Source organism: Salmo salar, chromosome ssa06, assembly GCF_905237065.1.
Source record: "Salmo salar chromosome ssa06, Ssal_v3.1, whole genome shotgun sequence".
Taxonomy (NCBI): Eukaryota; Metazoa; Chordata; class Actinopteri; order Salmoniformes; family Salmonidae; genus Salmo; species Salmo salar.
The window spans coordinates 91422069-91447247 of record NC_059447.1 but is presented as its reverse complement, the minus strand read 5'-3'; the positions used below and the strand labels follow the sequence as shown (position 1 = coordinate 91447247).

The window sequence follows — 25179 nt, the reverse complement described above, 5'->3', positions numbered from 1 at the left end:
AGAGGAGCTGTTGCACCTTCTTCACCACGCCGTCTGTGTGGGTGGACCATTTCAGTTTGTCCGTGATGTGTACGCCCAGGAACTTAAAACTTTCCACCTTCTCCACTACTGTCCTTTGTCTCGTAGTGAGGAGCCTATAAAACATAGCTAGATTCATAAACATATTTTGGGGCATTCTGAACATTTTTTGGAAAAAATGTAGTGGAATAAGCTATAAAAATATCTCGTCAGCTATGGGTAACTGTAGCTAGCTAGCTACCTGACAGGAGTGCTAGCTAGCTACGTTAGCTTGCTAGGCACAGTAATAGCTTTAGGTTGGTTGTTTTTAAGCTCACCTTAGTTTGGTATTAACAGGGTCTGGGTGGTTTGATATTAACAGGTTCTGGGTGGTTTGGAATGTACAGGGTCTGGGTGGTTTGGTATTAACAGGTTCTGGGTGGTTTGGAATGTACAGGGTCTGGGTGGTTTGGTATTAACAGGTTCTGGGTGGTTTGGAATGTACAGGGTCTGGGTGGTTTGGTATTAACAGGGTCTGGGTGGTTTGGTATTAACAGGGTCTGGGTGGTTTGGTATTAACAGGGTCTGGGTGGTTTGGTATTAACAGGGTCTGGGTGGTTTGGTATTAACAGGGTCAGGGTGGTTTAGTATTAACAGGGTCAGGGTGGTTTGGTATTAACAGGGTCTGGGTGGTTTGGTATTAACAGGGTCTGGGTGGTTTGGTATTAACAAGGTCTGGGTGGTTTGGTATTAACAGGGTCAGGGTGGTTTGGTATTAACTGGGTCAGGGTGGTTTGGAATGTACAGGGTCTGGGTGGTTTGGTATTAACAGGTTCTGGGTGGTTTGGTATTAACAGGGTCCGGGTGGTTTGGTATTAACAGGGTCTGGGTGGTTTGGTATTAACAGGGTCCGGGTGGTTTGGTATTAACTGGGTCAGGGTGGTTTGGTATTAACAGGGTCTGGGTGGTTTGGAATGTACAGGGTCTGGGTGGTTTGGTATTAACAGGGTCTGGGTGGTTTGGTATTAACAGGGTCAGGGTGGTTTGGTATTAACAGGGTCTGGGTGGTTTGGTATTAACAGGGTCAGGGTGGTTTGGTATTAACAGGGTCAGGGTGGTTTGGTATTAACAGGGTCAGGGTGGTTTGGTATTAACAGGGTCTGGGTGGTTTGGTATTAACAGGGTCTGGGTGGTTTGGTATTAACTGGGTCAGGGTGGTTTGGAATGTACAGGGTCAGGGTGGTTTGGTATTAACAGGGTCTGGGTGGTTTGGTATTAACAGGGTCTGGGTGGTTTGGTATTAACAGGTTCTGGGTGGTTTGGAATGAACAGGGTCTGGGTGGTTTGGTATTAACAGGGTCTGGGTGGTTTGGTATTAACAGGATCTGGGTGGTTTGGTATTAACAGGATCTGGGTGGTTTGGTATTAACAAGGTCTGGGTGGTTTGGTATAAACAGGTTCTGGGTGGTTTGGTATGAACAGGGTCTGGGTGGTTTGGTATTAACAGGGTCTGGGTGGTTTGGTATTAACAGGGTCTGGGTGGTTTGGTATTAACAGGGTCTGGGTGGTTTGGTATTAACAGGTTCTGGGTGGTTTGGTATGAACAGGGTCTGGGTGGTTTGGTATTAACAAGGTCTGGGTGGTTTGGTATTAACAGGTTCTGGGTGGTTTGGTATTAACAGGGTCTGGGTGGTTTGGTATTAACAGGTTCTGGGTGGTTTGGTATTAACAGGTTCTGGGTGGTTTGGTATTAACAGGTTCTGGGTGGTTTGGTATTAACAGGGTCAGGGTGGTTTGGTATTAACAGGGTCTGGGTGGTTTGGTATTAACAGGGTCTGGGTGGTTTGGTATTAACTGGGTCAGGGTGGTTTGGAATGTACAGGGTCTGGGTGGTTTGGTATTAACAGGGTCAGGGTGGTTTGGTATTAACTGGGTCAGGGTGGTTTGGAATGTACAGGGTCTGGGTGGTTTGGTATTAACAAGGTCTGGGTGGTTTGGTATTAACAGGGTCAGGGTGGTTTGGAATGTACTGGGTCAGGGTGGTTTGGTATTAACAGGGTCAGGGTGGTTTGGTATTAACAGGGTCAGGGTGGTTTGGTATTAACAGGGTCTGGGTGGTTTGGTATTAACAGGGTCTGGGTGGTTTGGAATGAACAGGTTCTGGGTGGTTTGGTATTAACAGGATCTGGGTGGTTTGGTATTAACAGGGTCCGGGTGGTTTGGTATTAACAGGATCTGGGTGGTTTGGTATTAACAGGGTCCGGGTGGTTTGGTATTAACAGGGTCTGGGTGGTTTGGAATGTACAGGGTCTGGGTGGTTTGGTATTAACAGGGTCAGGGTGGTTTGGTATTAACAGGGTCAGGGTGGTTTGGTATTAACAGGGTCAGGGTGGTTTAGTATTAACTGGGTCAGGGTGGTTTGGAATGTACAGGGTCTGGGTGGTTTGGTATTAACAGGGTCTGGGTGGTTTGGTATTAACAGGGTCAGGGTGGTTTGGTATTAACAGGGTCAGGGTGGTTTAGTATTAACTGGGTCAGGGTGGTTTGGAATGTACAGGGTCTGGGTGGTTTGGTATTAACAGGTTCTGGGTGGTTTGGTATTAACAGGATCTGGGTGGTTTGGTATTAACAGGGTCAGGGTGGTTTGGTATTAACAGGATCTGGGTGGTTTGGTATTAACAGGGTCTGGGTGGTTTGGTATTAACAGGGTCTGGGTGGTTTGGTATTAACACGGTCTGGGTGGTTTGGTATTAACTGGGTCAGGGTGGTTTGGTATTAACAGGGTCCGGGTGGTTTGGAATGAACAGGTTCTGGGTGGTTTGGAATGTACAGGGTCTGTGGTCTGTACAGATACAGAGGTTCCATACTCCTCTCTTCACATTGGAATTCTTATCTTCATATTGCCAAAACATCATTATCCCTCAGTAACTTCAAGCATTGACAAGGGATAAACCTGATGAACCAACCTACCCAGTAATCCCCTAATTTTTGCATTTTTTTAAAATCATATTTACATGTATTCAGACCATTTGCTTAGTACACCAGGTGAAACTGGTTGAGAGAATGCCAAAAGTGTGCACAGTTGTCATCAAGGCAAAGGGTGGCTACTTTGAATAATTTAACATCTAAAATATATTTAGATTTGTTTAACATTTTTTTGGTTACTACATGATTCCATATGTGTAATTTCATAGTTTTGATGTCTTCACTATTATTCTACAATGTAGAAAATAGTCCAAATAAAGAAAAACTCTGGAATGTGTAGGTGTGTCAACTTTTGACTGGTGTGGTTTTCATATAATCTCTTTTGGGTTTCAAACCTCACGTGCTCACTGTTTTTACAGTGCTTTTATCTGCTCTGTGTTGTCTTTCACTTGTTTTCTTTCGTGCAAATTTTTTGGGTAAAAATGTCTGTTTGTCTCTGTCTGTCGCTACAGATGACCCTGCAGTGGAAGGTGTGGACAAGTCACGGCAGCTCCAGACAGGAGAGGTGATCATCATTGTGGTCGTGCTGCTCATGTGGGCAGGTAAGGAAAAGGACGGGGCAGGTAAGGAAAAGGACGGGGCAGGTAAGGAAAAGGACGGGGCAGGTAAGGAAAAGGACGGGGCAGGTAAGGAAAAGGACAGGGCAGGTAAGGAAAAGGACGGGGCAGGTAAGGAAATGACGGCGCAGGTAAGGAAAAGGACGGGGCAGGTAAGGAAAAGGACAGGGCAGGTAAGGAAAAGGACGGGGCAGGTAAGGAAAAGGACGGGGCAGGTAAGGAAATGACGGCGCAGGTAAGGAAAAGGACGGGGCAGGTAAGGAAAAGGACAGGGCAGGTAAGGAAAAGGACGGGGCAGGTAAGGAAAAGGACAGGGCAGGTAAGGAAAAGGACGGGGCAGGTAAGGAAAAGGACGGGGCAGGTAAGGAAAAGGACAGGGCAGTTAAGGAAAAGGACGGGGCAGGTAAGGAAAAGGACAGGGCAGGTAAGGAAAAGGACGGGGCAGGTAAGGAAAAGGACGGGGCAGGTAAGGAAAAGGACAGGGCAGTTAAGGAAAAGGACGGGGCAGGTAAGGAAAAGGACGGGGCAGGTAAGGAAAAGGACGGGGCAGGTAAGGAAAAGGACGGGGCAGGTAAGGAAAAGGACAGGGCAGGTAAGGAAAAGGACGGGGCAGGTAAGGAAAAGGACAGGGCAGGTAAGGAAAAGGACAGGGCAGTTAAGGAAAAGGACAGGGCAGGTAAGGAAAAGGACGGGGCAGGTAAGGAAAAGGACGGGGCAGGTAAGGAAAAGGACGGGGCAGGTAAGGAAAAGGACAGGGCAGTTAAGGAAAAGGACGGGGCAGGTAAGGAAAAGGACGGGGCAGGTAAGGAAAAGGACGGGGCAGGTAAGGAAAAGGACGGGGCAGGTAAGGAAAAGGACAGGGCAGGTAAGGAAAAGGACAGGGCAGGTAAGGAAAAGGACGGGGCAGGTAAGGAAAAGGACAGGGCAGGTAAGGAAAAGGACAGGGCAGTTAAGGAAAAGGACAGGGCAGGTAAGGAAAAGGACGGGGCAGGTAAGGAAATGACGGGGCAGGTAAGGAAAAGGACGGGGCAGGTAAGGAAAAGGACGGGGCAGGTAAGGAAGAGGACGGGGCAGGTAAGGAAAAGGACGGGGCAGGTAAGGAAAAGGACAGGGCAGTTAAGGAAGAGGACAGGGCAGGTAAGGACTTTGCATGCTACCAATTATTTAGAAGCTCATTATTGCATATTGGATGGGTGAGTGTTCAGATGTCCAAGGATGCTGTTTCCACTAAACATTTACATTTTAGTCATTCAGCAGACAACTATATCTCTGTCAATCAATCAATCAATCATTCAATCCATTAATCAATCAGCCAGTCGACTACAGCACTGATTTCAAGCTCATCGTTCATTTTGACAGAATCATAAAAAAGCTGGGTGATATAAATCGTAAAATTATTTTCCAATCAGCTTTAAAATGCACAGGAAAGGCTCAGTTTTCACATATCTTCTCCCCTATTGTCATGTCAAATCAACATCACACTTCTCCCTCTAGTCCCTGATGTTCAAACCTCCCTCCCATTAATGACTAGACATGCCTTAAGCCTCTGAGGTCTAAGACTGAGTAAGGTGTGAGACGCAACCAGGCCTGACAGGCTGTTACACCCCAGGGACCTGCAGCAGCAACCGGCTATGGCCAAACTATCTCTCCTTCCTCATAAAGTATGCACTTGTTCAATTATTTGAAAGGAAATGAGTGGTATAACAAACATGTTGCAGACTCCCTCTAGCCCATGCCTACACCAATACAATGAAGAAGAAGAAGAGTAATACGTTTTCAACTGAGTGAGAGTGACTAACAAAATCTACGGTTGGTAATTCGACCATGATTATTATAAATGTAGATAGCTGGTTAGACTAATTTACCAATCTAAAAAATGTGAGCTGACAGTGACAGTGACTGTCAGTGACTGACATAACAAGAGAAAAACTGCTGATGCACAACCAAATTTCTAAATTGCACTAACTCTAAACAGAAAGAGGAGACCCCGACTGAGTTCCCCCCAAAATAAATAAAATAAAAAACATGTTCTTCTGTTTTTTGGAAATTGATCAGTGTGCCAGTTGATCGCCAGTTGCCTAATATGCACTATTATACTGTATATGCCAGGAGTATTCAAATATTACCTTAGGAGGTCCAGACTACTACTGCTTTTCTGTTCTACCTGATCATTAATTGCACCCACATGTTGTCCCAGGTCTAAATCAGTCCCTGATTAGAGGGGAATCACCCACATGCTGTTCCAGGTCTAAATCAGTTCCTGATTAGAGAGGAATCACCCACATGCTGTCTCAGGTCTAAATCAGGCCCTGATTAGCGGGGAATCACCCACCTTGTGTCCCAGGTCTAAATCAGCCCCTGATTAGAGGGGAATCACCCACATGCTGTCCCAGGTCTAAATCAGCCCCTGATTAGAGGGGAAGAATGGGGGGAAAAAGCAGTGAAACTGGCTCCAGGTCCAGATTTTTATTTGAGGGATAAACGCTATTATATATGCTATTGTATATGCACCCAGCTAACTTTCTCATCCAGGGAACCAATCTGCCCAAGATCACCCAGCTAACATTCTCATCCAGGGAACCAAACAGGCAGATCACCCAGCTAACATTCTCATCCAGGGAACCAAACAGGCAGATCACCCAGCTAACATTCTCACCCAGGGAACCAAACAGGCAGATCACCCAGCTAACATTCTCACCCAGGGAACCAAACAGGCAGATCACCCAGCTAACATTCTCACCCAGGGAACCAAACAGGCAGATCACCCAGCTAACATTCTCACCCAGGGAACCAAACAGGCAGATCACCCAGCTAACATTCTCACCCAGGGAACCAAACAGGCAGATCACCCAGCTAACATTCTCATCCAGGGAACCAAACAGGCAGATCACCCAGTTTAAAGGGATATTGTCCATCCATCCACTGCGACTTTTATTGGAAGACCAACTCCTGTTGAGGGCCTAATGAACGAGCCTACCAACTCCTGTTGAGGGCCTAATGAACAGGCCTACCAACTCCTGTTGAGGGCCTAATGAACAGCACTACCAACTCCTGTTGAGGGCCTAATGAACAGGCCTACCAACTCCTGTTGAGGGCCTAATGAACAGGCCTACCAACTCCTGTTGAGGGCCTAATGAACAGGCCTACCAACTCCTGTTGAGGGCCTAATGAACAGGCCTACCAACTCCTGTTGAGGGCCTAATGAACGAGCCTACCAACTCCTGTTGAGGGCCTAATGAACGGGCCTACCAACTCCTGTTGAGGGCCTAATGAACAGGCCTACAACTCCTGTTGAGGGCCTAATGAACGGGCCTACCAACTCCTGTTGAGGACCTAATGAACAGGCCTACCAACTCCTGTTGAGGGCCTAATGAACAGGCCTACCAACTCCTGTTGAGGGCCTAATGTAGTTCAAAGGGCTGTGGAGTTATTACAAAACAAACTTCTCTATAGCCTTACAAGCAGCAGCACCCCAAACTAACATTATACCCATCCAGATGTTGCAGTTTTATTACTGTATTAAGGTTCCACTCTAACAGCCAGCAAACACACATGGTGAAAGTATACCGATAACAGTGAAGACATTGAATTCGTCCCAAATGGCACCCTATTCCCTATATAATGCACTACTTTTGACCAGAGTCCTATTGGTCCTGGTCAAAAGTAGTTCACTAGTGAGTATGGTGCCATTTCCTTCACAATCATTGGGTAGATATAATTATCTTCCCTGCTCAGAGATAAAGACACAACCATCGTCACCACTATCGTCACCACTATCGTCACCATCATCGTCACCACCATTGTCACCACCATTGTCACCACCATCGTCACCACCATCGTCACGCCATACCCCCCAGGGAATGATCCACGTACCCTCTACTATGTCTCTACTACTAGTTACATGAGGTGGTGGTGACAGGGCTGTGAGTGACCAATGACAATATGTTAATCCCCATCTCTCGTCTCTCTATTCCCCCCCTGCAGCTGTCATTGCCTTGTTCTGTCGGCAGTATGACATCATCAAAGACAACGACTCTAGTACCGGCAAAGACAAGGTAAAGCCGTCGTCGTTGGCGAGCACGCCAGAACACTGCTCCGGAGGACTGCTACGGAACAAGGTACATAGATTAATGAATTAAGCAATTAATCAATCAATCAATCAACACCACAGCACAGGACTGCTACGGAGAAAGGTCGGCAAGGTCAACCAGAGGGCATTCATTTAGACCATGGGATACATTTTGTAGATTTCACAGTCAACTACAGGAGCCAATTCGTTCACCTTTATTTAACCAGGTAGGCAAGTTGAGAACAAGTTCTCCTTTACAGTTGCGACCTGGCCAAGATAAAGCAAAGCAGTTCGACACACACAACAACAGAGAGTTACACATGGAGTAAAACAAACATACATTCAATAATACAGTACAAAAATAAGTCTATATACAATGTGAGCAAATGAGGTGAGATAAGGGAGGTAAAGGCAAAAAAAAGGCCATGGTGGCAAAGTAAATACAATATAGCAAGTAAAACACTAGAATGGTAGATTTGTAGTGGAAGAAAGTGCAAAGTAGAAATATAAATAATGGGGTGCAAAGGAGCAAAATAAATAAATACAGTAGGGGAAGAGGTAGTTGTTTGGGCTAAATTATTGATGGGCTATGTACAGGTGCAGTGATCTGTGAGCTGCTTTGACAGCTGGTGCTTAAAGCAAGTGAGGGAGATAAGTGTTTCCAGTTTCAGAGATTTTTGTAGTTCGTTCCAGTCATTGGCAGCAGAGAACTGGAAGGAGAGACGGCCAAAGGAGGAATTGGCTTTGGGGGTGACCAGAGAGATATACCTGCCGGAGTGCGTGCTACAGGTGGGTGCTGCTATGGTGACCAGTGAGCTGAGATAAGGTGGGACTTTACCTAGCAGGGTCTTGTAGATGACCTGTAGCCAGTGGGTTTGGCGACGAGTATGAAGCGAGGGCCAGCCAACGAGAGCGTACAGGTCGCAGTGGTGGGTAGTATATGGGGCTTTGGTGACAAAACGGATGGCACTGTGATAGACTGCATCCAGTTTATTGAGTAGGGTATTGGAGGCTATTTTGTAAATGACATTGCCGAAGTCGAGGATCGGTAGGATGGTCAGTTTTAGGAGGGTATGTTTGGCAGCATGAGTGAAGGATGTTTTGTGGAGAAATAGGAAGCCAATTCTAGATTTAACTTTGGATTGGAGATGTTTGATTTGAGTCTGGAAGGAGAGCTTACAGTCTAACCAGACACCTAGGTATTTGTAGTTGTCCACATATTCTAAGTCAGAACCGTCCAGAGTAGTGATGCGGGCAGGTGCGGGCAGTGATCGGTTGAAAAGCGTGCATTTAGTTTTACTTGTATTTAAGAGCAGTTGGAGGCCACGGAAGGAGAGTTGTATGGCATTGAAGCTCGTCTGGAGGGTTGTTAACACAGTGTCCAAAGAAGGGCCAGAAGTATACAGAATGGTGTCGTCTGCGTAGAGGTGGATCAGAGACTCACCAGCAGCAAGAGTGACATCATTGATGTATACAGAGAAAAGAGTTGGCCCAAGAATTGAACCCTGTGGCACCCCCATAGAGACTACCAGAGGCCCGGACAACAGGCCATACGATTTGACACATTGAACTCTATCAGAGAAGTAGTTGGTGAACCAGGCGAGGCAAACATTTGAGAAACCAAGGCTATTGAGTCTGCCGATGAGGATGTGGTGATTGACAGAGTCGAAAGCCTTGGCCAGGTCAATGAATACGGCAGCACAGTATTGTTTCTTATCACTGGCGGTTACGATATCGTTTAGGACCTTGAGCGTGGCTGAGGTGAAACCAGATTGCATAGCGGAGAAGGTGCGGTGGGATTCGAAATGGTCTGTAATCTGTTTGTTGACTTGGCTTTCGAAGACCTTAGAAAGGCAGGGTAGGATAGATATAGGTCTGTAGCAGTTTGGGTCAAGAGTGTCCCCTCCTTTGAAGAGGGGGATGACAGCAGCTGCTTTCCAATCAATGAGCAAGGTACTTAGAAAATGGTCAACTTATTAGCCATTAAGTCAAGTACCCATACTGTAACAGTAAGCAATTGTAATATAATTGTGTTATTGTATTTGTAATATAATTGTTCTATAGTAATTATAATATAATTTTAATATACATGTACTATAGTAATTGTAATACAATTGTACTATAGTAAATGTAATATACTTGTACTAAAGTAATAGTAGGCACCACATTGTGTACCTGATGATGTATTCATGTACTTGCATCAAATATCACGTTCAGAAGCAGTCAAATACTGTACAGCAATACCTGTAATCTCTACAGCTCCACCACTTTACACTCTGACTGCTTCCACATATCACTCCACCACTTTACCCCCTGACTGCCTCCACATATCACTCCACCACTTTACACTCTGACTGCCTCCACTTATCACTCCACCACTTTACACCCTGACTGCCTCCACATATCACTCCACCACTTTACACCCTGACTGCATCCACATATCACTCCACCACTTTACACCCTGACTGCATCCACATATCACTCCACCACTTTACACCCTGACTGCTTCCACTTATCACTCCACCACTTTACACCCTGACTGCATCCACATATCACTCCACCACTTTACACCCTGACTGCATCCACATATCACTCCACCACTTTACACCCTGACTGCTTCCACTTATCACTCCACCACTTTACACCCTGACTGCCTCCACATATCACTCCACCACTTTACACCCTGACTGCATCCACATATCACTCCACCACTTTACACCCTGACTGCATCCACATATCACTCCACCACTTTACACCCTGACTGCTTCCACTTATCACTGGGCTGAATCATAGACTCTCCACTCTCCACTCAGAGGAGACCGTTTCTGTTGCTGCCCTCTCAGTAACCTCTATAGTGGTGTCCATTTCAGCCTTGAAACCTAAGTATATCCCAGCACTCCATTTCAACTGTGAACTTCAGTGTGTGTGCGTGTGTGTTCCATTTAATGGTAAAGAGGGGTACCTAGTCAGTTGTACAACTGAATGCCTTCAGCTGAAATGTGTATTCCACATTTAACCCCTCTGAATCAGAGAGGTGCTGCGGGGGGCTGCCTTAATCGACATCCACGTCTTCGGCACCCCGGGGGAACAGTGGGTTATAACTGCCTTGCTCAGGGGGCAGAACGACCGATTTTTTTTTTACCTTGTCAGCTCGGGGATTCGATCCAGCAACCACTAGCTCTAACCACTAGTTTACCTGTGACCTTCTCTGTGAAAGATTCCCCTGTCGTCTAACAACCCAGTGACATACCATGCTATATTCACAGGCAGCCCCTCATCACCATGGCAACCTGTACTGTTGGACTATAGGAATATACAGAATGTATCAATGTCACATATCCCTTTCCATCTCACAGGTGTTGTCGTCAAACTGGGAAAAAAAGAAATTATTATAAAAAAAAAAAAACATACATCCTAATTCCATATGTCAACGATGACGCCTACATTGGGTGTTAATGGTGGATTGTTGTAGCAGCGTCTTTATGTGGAGGACTGCAGAAGAGAAGTGAAAAAGAAGTAGACAGTCCCTGCTATGAAAAATACATGCAACTGGGATCTGCTTGCCAAATGGGGACACAGAGAGAGAGAGAGTGTGAGAGGTGGAACACTGAATATGTCCCATATGGCACCCTATTCCCTGTATAGTGCGCTCTATTTGACCGGGCTATTTTGAACAGAGTCCTATGAGCGCTGGTAAAAAAAACTAGTGCACTATATAGGGAATAGATGTTTATTGTCTGCCATTTAGGGAACATGCAAAAGCCTTTGAGAGCTTAGTGTTATTGAAGCCATCAGCCAGTCGAAGTGAGGGGTCATTTTCATTATAATGTTCACCAACCCCCAGGGTAGGGAGGTATTGAAACTCTCTCTCTCTGTCTCTCCTGTTTGAAGAATCTCAGGGGTAATCCTCTTCAGTGTTGTCATATTCGTGTATGTAGGTGGCAGGGAAGTCAGGCGCAGGAGAAACCAAGTTGGTTAATAATGGAGTATTTAATTTTTTTTTAACTCCAAAACCAAAGTACAAAATAAATGGGTAAAGTATACCTGTCGCACACCGATACACAAACCCACGTAACATAACATCACAAACAATCACAGACAAGGACATGAGGGGAAACAGAGGGTTAAATACACAGCATGTAATTAATGGGATTGGAACCAGGTGTGGTAGGAAGACAAGACAAAACCAATGGAAAATGAAAAATGGATCAGTGATGGCTAGAAGACCGGTGACGTCGACCGCCGAGCACCACCCGAGCAAGGAGGTGAACAAATGTCCTGGCTCATACTCTTCCTCTTGTCGTTAAGGGTCCGATGGGGAAAGAGAGGGTTTCTGATGAGGGTCGTGATGAAAGCTTGATTAACTTTAACCGGTAGAATTGATGAAGTAAGCTTTTCGAGTAGGATTTTTTTGTCACTCATTTCTTTCACGCATTTCTTATTAATATTTTAAGGGGTAAATCATAAAACTTTATCATCATATTGTTGAGAAAAATATGCAAATGTTTACATTTAGTAGAATCTCTTATCCAGAGCAGAGCTATTTTGGTTAAGTGCCTTGCTCCAGGGCACATTAATATATTTTTCCCCTAGGTGGCTTGGGGATTTGAACCAGCAATCTTACAGTTATTGGCCCAATGCTCTAACCGCTAGGCTAGCTGTCGCTAGCATAAAGTAAGCAGTGTAGTTAACGTTAGGATGAAAGTTAGGGTAAGGTTTAAAATCAGATTATAAGAAGAGAAATTGTAGAACTAGGCGAGGAAAGAGGCTTTCATGACGATCGATTCTTCTTCTCACCTAAACGATGTGGCCAGACATTGCTTAACGATGGCGATTGATGGTGTTGAATAACTTTTTAAATCTGTCAGAGACACATAGATCTGTTTGGACAGTCTGCTGAGAAAGACAAGGACAACGCGTGCAGAAAAATAATAATTAACAACACAACAGCACTAACAACAGCTGTTAACGACTACGGATTTGATAACTGACAATGGGGTGGTGTTTTGTTGTCGGAAGTGTGAACCTTTCTTATTTCCAACAGAGAAATGAAACGCATGCTTTAAATAGTACACTGAGTCAAGGGAGTTAGATTAGCATGTTCTCTCTCTAATTCAATGGGGCTTTATTGGCATGGGAAACGTATTTGTATTGCCAAAGCAAGTGAAAAAAATAAAAAATAAAAGCTACAAAATGAATTAAACAAGATCAGGACAACAACAATCAAGATATTAAAACAGTAAACATTACACACACAAACAGTTAAGAGAATAACAACGTTTAAAACATTATATTATTAGCAGTTAAAAGATGTAGTATAACATTTCAAATGTTGCATAGGCTATGTACAGTTGTGACAATGTGCAAATAGTAGAATGGGGGGGCAGGATATTCCCCAATGCTGGTAAGGGGCCCTGGGTAAAATAAGGTTTGGGAACCTCTGCTGTAGCTCATTCAATGTAATTGGAGAATCCAATGGGTTCTGGTAGTCTATAATAGCTGATTCTATGTTTTGTAAATTGGCATGCATATGTTTTTACTCTTAGTCTTTGTAATATGGCCGGAGAAGTTTGGAGAAGTGGTTTATCCATACGTCTCCATTTTAGATAGATAGATAGATAGATAGCTCTTTTTTGTTTGGTTGTTTGTTCAGTGTTTTCCAATTTTCCCAGAAGTAACTTAATTCTATGTATTCTTCAATCACAGCTGTTTTTCTGACGTGCTGTTCCTTCTGTACTGTTTTAGTGTTCTGGGTCTCTTCGTTTTTGGTTGGATAGGTTTCTCAATTTCTTTCTTAGGTTTTTGTACTCTTCATCAAACCATTTCTCATTGCTCTTAATTTTCTTAGGTTTTCTGCTTGATTTTTGTATTTATTCGCTATGTTAGCTGATATGTCAAATATACTGTTCAGGCTTTCTACTAAATGAACACCTTCACTATTGCAGGGAAACATTTTGTCGAGGAAGTTGTCTACTGTGGGATTGGATTTGTTTTTTGTCCAATTATTCTTTGGTCGGCTTCTACACTATCTTCCTTCCATCGATAGCATTTTTTAATAGCATGCTGTTTGTTGGGCTTTGATGCCTCATGGTTGAGTATTGCTCTGTTCAAGTAGGCTGTGATTTTGCTGTGATCTGATAGGGTTGTCAGTGGGCTGACTGTGAACGCTCTGAGACACTCTGGGTTGAGGTACCTACCGTAGGAGGCCCCTCAAAGCATACCATTGACTGCGTACAGATCCAGCATGCGACAGCGGTTTTTGTTGGTTATGTTGTCATAGTTGTGTCTAGGGGGAGGGAAAGCTGTCACCTCCAGGTACATTTGGAAAGTATTCAGACCCCTTGACTTTTTCCACATTTTCCAATATGTATTAAATAGTTTTTTCCCCTCATCAAACGATACCCACAATACCCTATAAGGACAAATGTTTGTTGAAGCACCTTTGGCAGTGATTACAGCCTTGAGTCTTCTTGGGTAGGACGCTACAAGCTTGGTACTCCTGTATTTGGATGGGGAGCATCGCTGCGTAGATATTTTCAGGTCTCTCCAGAGATGCTCGATCAGGTTCAAGTCTGGGCTCTGGCTGGGCAACTCAAGGACAGAGACTTGTCCCAAAGTCACTCCTCCGTTGTCCTGGCTGTGTGCTTAGGGTTGTTGTCCTGTTGAAAGGTGAAACTTCACCCCAGTCTGATGTCCTTTTCTCCGTTCATCTTTCCCTCAAACCTGACTTAGTCTCCCAGTCCCTGCCGCTGGAAAACATCATGATGCTGCCACCACCAAGCTTCACCGAAGGGATGGTGCCAGGTTTCCTCCAGACATGACGCTTGGCATTCGGGCCAAAGAGTTAAATCTTTGTTTCATCAGACCAGAGAATCTTGTTTCTCAAGGTCTGAGTCCTTTAGGTGCCTTTTGGCAAATTCCAAGTGGGCTGTCATGTGCCTTTTACTAAGGAGTAGCTTCCGTCTGGCCACTTTTAGCATAAGGGGCTGATTGGTGGAGTGCTGCAGAAATGGTTGTCCTTCTGGAAGGTTCTCCCATCTCCACAGAGGAACTCTGGAGCTCTGTCAGAGTGACCATCGGGTTCTTGGTCACCTGCCTGACCAAGGCCCTTCTCCCTCGATTGCTCAGTTTGGCCGGGCGGCCAGCTCTAGGAAGAGTCTTAGTGGTTCCAAACTTCTTCCATTTAAGAATGATGGAGGCCACTGTGTCCTTGGGGAAACTTCAATTCTGCAGAGATTTTTTGGTACCCTTCCCCAGATCTGTGTCTCGACACAATCCTGTCTCAGAGCTCTATGGACAATTCCTTCGACCTCATGGCTTGGTTTTTGCTCTGACATGCACTGTCAACTGTGGGACCTTATATAGACAGGTGTGTGCCTTTCCAAATCATTTCAGATCAATTGAATTTACCACACCTGGACTCCAATCAAGTTGTAGAAACATTTCAAGGATGATCAATGGAAACAGGATGCACCAGAGCTCAATTTTGATTCTCATAACAAAGGGTCTGAATACTTTTGTAAATAAGCTATTTCTCTTTTATTTTTTATTTTTAATACATTTGTCAAAGTTTCTCAAAACCTGTTTTTGCTTAGTCATTATGAGGTAATGTATGTAGATTGATGAGGACATTTGTTTATTTAATCCATGATAGAATAAGGCTGTAACTTAACAAAATGTGGAACAAGTCAAAGGGTCTGAATACTTTCCCAATGCACTGTAGGTGTTTGTCCCTGTGTGTGCTGAGGTTGTCAGGGGAGTGTTGTCAGGGGAGTGTCTCGCTGGTCTGGGCAGGGTGTCCATTGCTCTTTTATTAGGTGTTGGGTACAGTTACAGGAAATGCGTTTACCCGCCTTATGGTAGCAGGGTGGAAGTCTTTTCGTGGTAGCAGGGTGGAGATAACCACTCATGAGTTGAGGAAAGTGGAAGAAGCTTTTTTTTTTTAAATCACTCCCTTGGGTGTTGTTGCCACCCTTTCCTGCTGTGTGCTGTGGGGTTTGATTCTCCACTTGGGGTTGCTTGTCTGTGGGGCTGTTTAAGGAGGGGGTCTGGTCTTACTCGCTCGGGGAATCGTCACCAAGAAAGAGCTTCTCCTGCTGTTCACCCTCTTAAAGAGCCAACCTGACTTGTTGCTCTAAAACACAGATTGATTTGGTGTTCAGTAATAAACCAGAGAGATTGACTAAATCATTCAATATGGTTACTGGGCTGTCTGATCATAATCTGACACTTATAGCCAGAAAGCTGTCTAAGAGCAAGTTTAACCTCTCTACTGTTAGAAAGACAGATCAACTAAGAATACCTAAGAGTGAATTAAACTATTTTATAAACGCAATTAAGGGAATTAACTGGAACGATCTCTTGTCCTATACAGATGTGAAAGCTGATAGTCAGGTTTTTCTATCCACAATCCAGACTACAATAAATGGTTTCCTAAAGAAAATCAAATCCAAACCTGGCCAAAAGAGCACTCTTCCTTGGCTAAATGGGGAAATCTGGAAACTGATGAAAGAACGAGATTATGCTCTTAAAAACAGCCCTAAAATCCAAATTAGAGCATGACAGACGTAGGTTTACCATGTTGAGAAATAAGGTGATGAAAGAAGTCAGACAGGCCAAGGCAAACTTTTTTTATTAACATAATTGGTGAAGCGAAAAGGGACATTCTAAATTGATCTGGGAGAATCTAAAAAAGTTAACAGGGAAAGACCATAGTAACACCGCAAAAAGACTAGAAATCATGGTGAATAACAATCTAACACAGGATGCAGTCGAAATAGCAATAGCCTTCAATTCCTACTTTGTTGACTCCATCAGGGTACTGACACAGAACCCCTCCACTGGTTTCTTGGGCTCAGTGCTAGTGAATGACGCTCAACCTGTCTTCATCATAAGGGAGGTTTCTGAGTCAGAGGGGAACAAGGTGATTAGCTCACTAAAGAACTCTAAAGTCAAAGATGTGTTTGGGCTGGACTCTTACCTTTCTTAAAAACTACAAAGAGTCACTCATTGGCCCCATTACTAAGGTCACCAACACATCTATTTGTCTGGGGGTGTTTCCAAGGGTATGGAAGTCGAAGGTTGTTGAAAAGTGTGTAGCAGAACAACTGATTGCCCACCTCAACAACAGCCTCTTCACATTACACTCCATGCAGTTTGGCTTCAGAGCGAAACACTCCACAGAAACGGCCAACTGCTTTCTTCTTGAAAATGTGAAGTCCAAGATGGATAAAGGGGTTGTTGTTGGGGCTGTGTTTCTGGACCTAAGGAAGGCTTTTGATACTGTTAACCATGAGGATCTCATCACAAAATTGTCCAAGTTCAACTTTTCCCCCGATGCCTTGAGATGGATGAAATCATACCTTGGAAGGCAGAACTCAGTGTGTCAGAGTGAGCAATGAGCTGTCGCCCACTCTTAGCTATGATGTGGGCGTGCCCCAAGGGTCAATACTGGGGCCCCTCCTGTTCAGCCTGTACATTAATGATCTGCCTTCTGTCTGTACTGGGTCTGAAGTTCAAATGTATGCAGATGATACAGTGATATATGTGCATGCAAAGAGCAAACAACAAGCTGCACAAGAACACACTACTGTAATGGTCCAGGTTACAAAGTGGCTCAGTGACTCGTGTTTGCATCTCAATGTGAAAAAAACTGTTTGCATGTTCTTCACAAAGAGGGCAACAGATGCTACTGAGCCAGATGTATCAGGGGAGAAGCTCCAGGTGGTATCTGATGCTACTGAGCCAGATGTCTGTGTATCAGGGGAGAAGCTCCAGGTGGTATCTGATGCTACTGAACCAGATGTCTGTGTGTCAGGGGAGAAGCTCCAGGTGGTATCTGATGCTACTGAACCAGATGTCTGTGTATCAGGGGAGAAGCTCCAGGTGGTATCTGATGCTACTGAACCAGATGTCTGTGTATCAGGGGAGAAGCTCCAGGTGGTATCTGATGCTACTGAACCAGATGTCTGTGTGTCAGGGGAGAAGCTCCAGGTGGTATCTGATGCTACTGAACCAGATGTCTGTGTGTCAGGGGAGAAGCTCCAGGTGGTATCTGATGCTACTGAACCAGATGTCTGTGTATCAGGGGAGAAGCTCCAGGTGGTATCTGATGCTACTGAACCAGATGTCTGTGTATCAGGGGAGAAGCTCCAGGTGGTATCTGATGCTACTGAACCAGATGTCTGTGTGTCAGGGGAGAAGCTCCAGGTGGTTTCTGATGCTACTGAACCAGATGTCTGTGTATCAGGGGAGAAGCTCCAGGTGGTATCTGATGCTACTGAACCAGATGTCTGTGTATCAGGGGAGAAGCTCCAGGTGGTATCTGATTTTAAGTACCTTGGCATCATACTTGATTCTAACCTCTCTTTTAAAAAGCAGGTGAAAAAGTTAATTCAAATAACCAAATTCAACCTAGCTCATTTCCGATTTGTACGAAATTGTTTGACTACAGAGGTAGCAAAACTGTACTTCAAATCTATGATACTCCCCCACTTAACATACTGCTTGACTAGTTGGACCCAAGCTTGCTATACAACATTAAAACCTATTCAGTTCAAAGTGCTTGATAGGAAGCCCAATAGCCATCATCACTGTTACATCCTCAGAAAGCATGAGCTCCTGAGTTGGGAAAATCTTGTGCAATACACCGACGCATGTCTTGTATTCCAGATCCTAAATGGCCTGGCTCCCCCTCCACTCAGTACTTTTGTTACACAGAAAACCCAAACATATGGCAGCAGATCCACAAGGTCTGCCATGAGAGGTGACTGTGTAGTTCCCTTAAGGAAAAGCACCTTTAGTAAATCCGCTTTCTCTGTGAGAGCTTCCCATGTCTGGAATACACTGCCACCAGACACACATAACTGCACCACATATCACACTTTCACAAAATGCATGAAGACATGGCTAAAGGTCAATCAGATTTGTGAACATAATCCCTAGCTGTGTATTGCCGCTTTCCATGTTGTCTGTTGTCTGTAGCTTGTGAGGTATCGAAACACTCTGTTGCTTTTATGGATTTTGTCTTGTTGCTTTTTGTTCTATGTTGCTCTGTCTGTATGCTACATCTTGCTTGTTCTATGTTGCTCTGTCTGTATGCTACATCTTGCTTGTTCTATGTTGCTCTGTCTGTATGCTACATCTTGCTTGTCCTATGTTTGTTGCTCTGTCTGTATGCTACATCTTGCTTGTCCTATGTTGCTCTGTCTGTATGCTACATCTTGCTTGTCCTATGTTGCTCTGTTTGTATGCTACATCTTGCTTGTCCTATGTTGCTCTGTCTGTATGCTACATCTTGCTTGTCCTATGTTGCTCTGTCTGTATGCTACATCTTGCTTGTCCTATGTTGCTCTGTCTGTATGCTACATCTTGCTTGTCCTATGTTTCTCTGTTTGTATGCTATGGCTTGCTTGTCCTATGTTACTCTGCGTGTGCTCACTGCTCAATGATTGTCTGTATTGTAATTGTTTTTAATAACCTGCCCAGGGACTGCGGTTGAAAATTAGCCGGCTGGCTAAAACCGTCACTTTTACTGAAACGTTGATTAATGTGCACTGTCCCTGTAAAAATAAAATAAACTCAAACTCTTTGATTCTGTGGAAGTCTTGCTCAAACTGTTTGGGGTTGGGGCCCTGTTCAATACTGTTCCAGACTTACAGGTTGACATTGGCTGTCTCGGAGTCCTCATTGTCTAGTATCCTGAGTTTCCACCCATCGCTAACACCCCCTCTCTTGACAGATGAATAGTGTGTTAATATAGCACTGCGCCATGCCAGGGGATGGTCTGTGTGGAAGATTAAGTTGCTTACGTTCTCATTTTTGTAGCAGTCAGCAAAAACTGTCAGTGGATTGTCCATGAGGAGCTTCTTTTTCTACTCTTTCCATGTCTTCTCTTTTCTTTTTTTTACATCCAAGGAGTACTGTGCTGTGATGACCTCTGCTCAAGGGGAAGCCATGGAACAGGGGGCCAAAGAGGCCTCTGCATTTGGGCTCAAGGGCTTTCACACCTCTCATTTTACACCTCTGTACAAATTGAAGTTGCAGGGTATGTTCTGTCCTAGCAAGCTTGATAGCCTTAACTTAGCTTTCAGCCTTTATAAAGTAAAATATCTAGAGATTATTGTAATGTATTTTCCTTCTTGGCTTTAGAAGTAGCTTCAGACTTAACATGACTCACTCAGTTCCAGGTTGGATGGTATTTTGGGGGATTGCACTTTCTGCTTCTTTTGCTGGTTGTTGATTTGCCATAGAATTTGCTGGCAGTAAGAATCCTTGGTAGGAGGAATCCTTCCAGGTAATTTTGACCAAAATCAGGTTGTAGGTTTGGAGTTGTTATGTTGTGGAGGGTAGTTGTATATATCCTTCTGAAAAAAATTAACTTCATCCAACACTACTAAACTATTTTTTTTTAATTCTCTCTGTCTCTGTCTGTCTCTGTCTGTCTGTGTCTGTCTGTCTCTGTCTCTGTCTGTCTCTGTGTCTCTCTCTGTCTCTCTCTCTGTCTCTGTCTCTCGCTCTCTTTCGCTCTCTTTCGCTCTCCTTCCCCCAATTCAATGGGCTTTATTGGCATGGGGAAACATATGTTTGCATTGCCAAAGCGAGTGAAATAGATAATAAACCAAAGTGAAATTAACAATATAAAATGAACAGTAAACATTATATTTCCCTCAGATTACACAGACCCACAAAGAATTAGAAAACAAATCCCATGTTGATAAACCGCAATATCTACTGGGTGAAATACCACAGTGTGCCATCACAGCAGCAAGATTGGTGACCTGTTGCCACAAGAAAAGGGCAACCAGTGAAGAACAAACACATTGTAAATACAACCCATATTTATGTTTATTTATTTTCCCTTTTGTTCTTTAACTATTTGCACATCGTTACAACACTGTATATAGACATAATATGACATTTGAAATGTCTCTATTCCTTTGGAACTTTTGTAAGTGTGTGTCTATAATATGGTCATACTGTCAAGGTGTGGCTGTAGCTGGTGCATTGGAAGTCAGGCGCAGGAGAGCAGAGATGAGTGGACAAGGCACTTTACTGAGGCAATATATGAATAGAACCCAACCGCGTCACAAAAACAAAATGCCCTCAGAACAAGTGAGGCAGCACTAAGTACAAAATAACAAAGTAAAAAGTACAGGCTGTCAAAAAGCACGGGTGTAAAATATAACCCGGCGCAAACCAGCCAGAAGACTGCCAACCTGACAATAAACAATTACACACACACAGACATGGGGGGGGGGACAGAGGGTTAAATACATGACAAGTAATGAGGGCAATGTAAACCAGGTGTATGGGAAAACAAGACAAAACAAATGGAAAATGAAAAGTGGATCGGCGATGGCTAGAAGACCGGTGACGTTGACCCCCGAGCGCCGCCCGAACAAGGAGAGGAACCGACTTCGGCGGAAGTTGTGACACATACATTTGGCAGGAGGTTAGGAAGTGCAGCTCAGTTTCCACCTCATTTTGTGGGCAGTGTGCACATAGCCTGTCTTCTCTTGAGAACCAGATCTGCCTCAATAGCAAGGCTATGCTCACTGAGTCTGTACATATTCAAAGCTTTCCTTATTTTTGGGTCAGTCACAGTGGTTAGGTATTCTGCCACTGTGTACTCTCTGTTTAGGGCCAAATAGCATTCCAGTTCTCTCAGTGTTTTTGTTAGTTCTTTCCATTGTGTCAAGTAATTTTTGTTTTCACATGATTTGGTTGGGTCTTTTTGTGTTGCTGTCCTGGGGCTTTGTCCAGATTCATCTCTCTGTAGGTGATGGCTTTGTTATGGAAGGTTTGGGAATCGCTTCCTTTTAGGTGGTTGTAGAATTTCACTTTTTTTAATGGATTTTGATAATTAGCGGGTATCGGCCTAATTCTGCTCTGCATGCATTATTTGGTGTATTACGTTGTACACAGAGGATATATTTAGCAGAATTCTGCATGCAGTCTCAATATGGTGATTGTCCATTTTGTGAATTCTTGGTTGGTGAGTGGACCCCAGACCCCCTCACTCACATTCAGACCGTTTTGTTTCCCTCTGACAGTATAATAATAACCAATGAACATGTTAAACAGCAGAGAAAACCCCCTAAATGATATTTTTTCAACTTGAGATTTGATGACTTTTCCTAGAGTGACCCCAACATTAGAAAAAGTGAAACATTGCTTTTGTTCATATTTCCATGGAAGCTGAACAGCACCAGGATACAAAGATTGTCTTAAGGTCATTTTTGACCCAGCAGTTATAAAATCATTTACACACCACAAAGACACACACACACACAATGAGAAATTCATGTTATGTGTGCTACTGATTGAACTCAGCCAGCAGCTCCTGAAGAGGAAGATCACCATGGTTGGCACAGTTAGAAAGAACAAGCCTGAGCTCCCCCCTGCACTCCTCACAACATGGGGGAGAGAGGCCTTCTCATCAGTTTGCCTTCACCCCCCCCCCCACCACCACTCTAGTTTCTTACCTCCCAAAGAGGAACAACAATGTGCCCCTCCTGAGCACACTGCACAAAATGGTGATCGTGAGGACAGGAAGCCAGCCAACATCCTGGACTACAACCACAACAAAGGAGGCGTGGACAACCTGGACAAGGTGATTGGAAATTACAGCTGCAGGAGGATGACTGCCCTCTGGCCCCTGGTCATCTTCCATAACATCATTGATGTGTCCTCATACAATGCCTTCGTGATATGGAACAAGATTAACCCTACCTGGATGCCTGATAAGCAGAACAAGAGGAGGGTGTTCCTGGAGCAGCTGGGAAAGGCACTTGTAAACCCACACATTCAAAGAAGGGAGCGCCTCCACCGCACAGCAGCCTCTGCAGTGCTTGTGAAAGCTGTTCAGGGGGCTGAATCTTGTCCTGATCCACCCGAGGCTGTGTAACAGTATAGCTTCCGTCCCTCTCCTCGCCCCTACCTGGGCTCGAACCAGAGACCCTCTGCATACATCGACAACAGCCACCCTCGAAGCATCGTTACCCATCGCTCCACAAATGCCGCGGCCCTTTGCAGAGCAAGGGGAACAACTACTTCAAGGTCTCAGAGCGAGTGACGTCACCGATTGAAACGCTATTAGCGCGCACCACCGCTAACTAGCTAGCCATTTCACATCGGTTACAGCTGCAGCTGGGGCAGGCAAGCGGAGGAGATGCCAATTCTGCCCCCAAAAGGACTGTAAAATAAATACTATGTGCTGCACATGTGAGAAATACATCAGCAAAGTCCATGCACACACACTTGCATACTGTCCTACATGTGCTAATTAGAGTTGATTGATTTATGTTCTTCACATTTTTGTTTTGTATCTATTATCTTATTTTATTATTATTTATTGTTGTTGTTTATACACCTTGTGGGTGGGTGCAATGGTTCAAAAACTGGGAGAAGACTAGTATTTTGTAGTTGAATTCCTCATTGTACAGTATATAATAATAAATCACTATGTTGCCCAAAAAGTTGAAGACTTATTGTTCCCCTTCAATAAAATACATTCAAAACTACATTCTGCACATTTCTGCTACTTTCTTAGGCTATACAAGTCCTATCTCTTGCAAAAAAACATGTTTACACCTATGCAGTACCTTTAGCATAATAATAATAATAATTAAAAAAAACTCTACTTAAGTAAAGAAAACAATTATGACAGGTGTGTTGTAATAAAAATGAGTGGTGTCCACTGATTAAATGCAGTCTTTCTGCATTGTGAAGAGGGAAAACCCAGATATTCACAAAGTTTGTGAATATCAGGTGACAGGTTGTTTCTTCTTGCAAAACAGATTTGGGGTTTAAAATTCAATTAAGCTGCTTTATTCTAGGGGTTTAGTGAAGGCGGGTCATTTTTTTTTTACCCTTAGGACAAGGTGAGTATACAGAATGTTAAGACCTCACAAGGGTTAAAAGATAAAGTTTTGGCCTCTACAATGGCCTTTAGAACACAAAAAAATAATAATTGGGTTGTGTTTATAAAGGTCTAAGGTGACGTCAGAATATTGCTCACGAAGCCTGATGTGTCTGTCTGTTTCCATCTATTGCAGTTTCATCCATCGCTACAATCTATCAACATAATTGAGGTTTAAGGGAAGAATGCAGACGGCAATTCCAACCTTCCTCCTCCGTTGCTACATTCTCCAACTCCTCAATCTTCTCTCCTCCTCTCTGATGAAGACAAAACAAGTCATTAGATAAACTGCCGCCCTGAGGCATGACCATTGATGCATGTCGGCCAAGCTAATTTAGCAAAGAACACACACACACACACACACACAGAGAGTTAAGTATACATACAAATACACAAGCACGCCTGCAGGGTGATTGCACATACACTATTTTAATGTTAATACATTATACATTATGCAGGTATCGTTAAAGTATTTCAAGTGAGATACTTGGTTTGTAATTAGTACACCATGGCCATCTCTGGGACATCTGTCTCTGGTGTAGATTCAATCCGTGTTGCGGGAGAGATCGATCCGTGCTACAGCAAAATTTAAAGGCAATGTTCCTGCGTTCGCAGAGACTGTAATGACTGTCCACTCTGCATATATCAGTTTAATCAGAAATTCCCTTTAAAATGTTATCGTGGTAAAACACGGATCTTACCCACAATACAGACTGAATCTAGCCCTTCCTGTTCATGTTGTCATGTGTGTTTTGAATATAAACTAGATTCCATGTTATGGATTATGTTACTTTGATTATAACCTTTGATCTGTTTTTTTTTTTAAACTGCAACTTAATCCTCTTCCCCCTTGTACAGTCATTTCACAATAATAACATCCCAATTGGTTGCCACAAATACTCATACTTGGAGTAGTTATCACAGGTGAAAATGTCCGACAGACTATAGCAATAGAAACTAGTTCTGAACACACGTAGTTGTAGATGAATACATACCTTATGACCATCATCAACGCGTTATTGACGCATGTCCGTGCATATGAAGAAAAAAAAATGTTTTATGAAATGTATGCATTCACTACTGTAAGTCGCTCTGGATAAGAGCGTCTGCTAAAATGACGTAAATGTAAATGTCTACATTACATAGTTTGACTACTGGAGGACCCATGACGGTCATTCACCCGCACCATAGTATTTGATGTGCTCTCTATTTTACCAAAACAAAATATGCAATAACAAAAAATATTGCAATACTGGAAAAAGCAGAATATTATAATTTTTTTCTATTGTCATATGACCATCCTTCCTGTTAGTGAGGACTTGTTTGTTTGGTTGTTTTGACACTTGTAAATATCCTGACACTGTGTTTTACCTGACATATTGAACAATAAAGTTTATTTCAAATTCAAACGGAATAGCTGCTGCCCAGACATATTATGATGTAACAGGAAATTACCCAAATTGAAATTGCATGCATATGTATCACACGGGTCGATCACGGAAGAAATCAACATCTTGACCATTAGGAAATTCCCACTTAGCCCCGAGGGTCAACACTCATTCTGAAGTCGCTGGCGGATCTACCATCTACCCATCACGTGACCATGTACAACCATGACCGACTCATCTCTGCTACACATTGACTACTAC

At 43.8% G+C, this 25179-nt stretch overlaps 1 protein-coding gene across 2 annotated transcripts in view; it reads left to right on the top strand.

The window, feature by feature from the left end:
- The window catches only part of fndc4a (fibronectin type III domain containing 4a), an 81025-nt gene extending 56081 nt beyond the window's left edge, over positions 1-24944 (top strand). The window contains exons 4-6 of one of the 2 annotated variants that reach the window (XM_045721184.1): positions 3435-3524; positions 7524-7657; positions 23667-24944. In XM_045721184.1, the coding sequence (XP_045577140.1) occupies positions 3435-3524; positions 7524-7657; positions 23667-23708 (266 nt within the window). In that variant the 3' untranslated portion in view covers positions 23709-24944. Of the gene's footprint in view, positions 1-3434; positions 4099-7523; positions 7658-23666 lie in introns of those variants that run through there. The other variant, XM_045721183.1, reaches the window with a different exon arrangement.
- Positions 24945-25179: the final 235 nt, after the last annotated feature.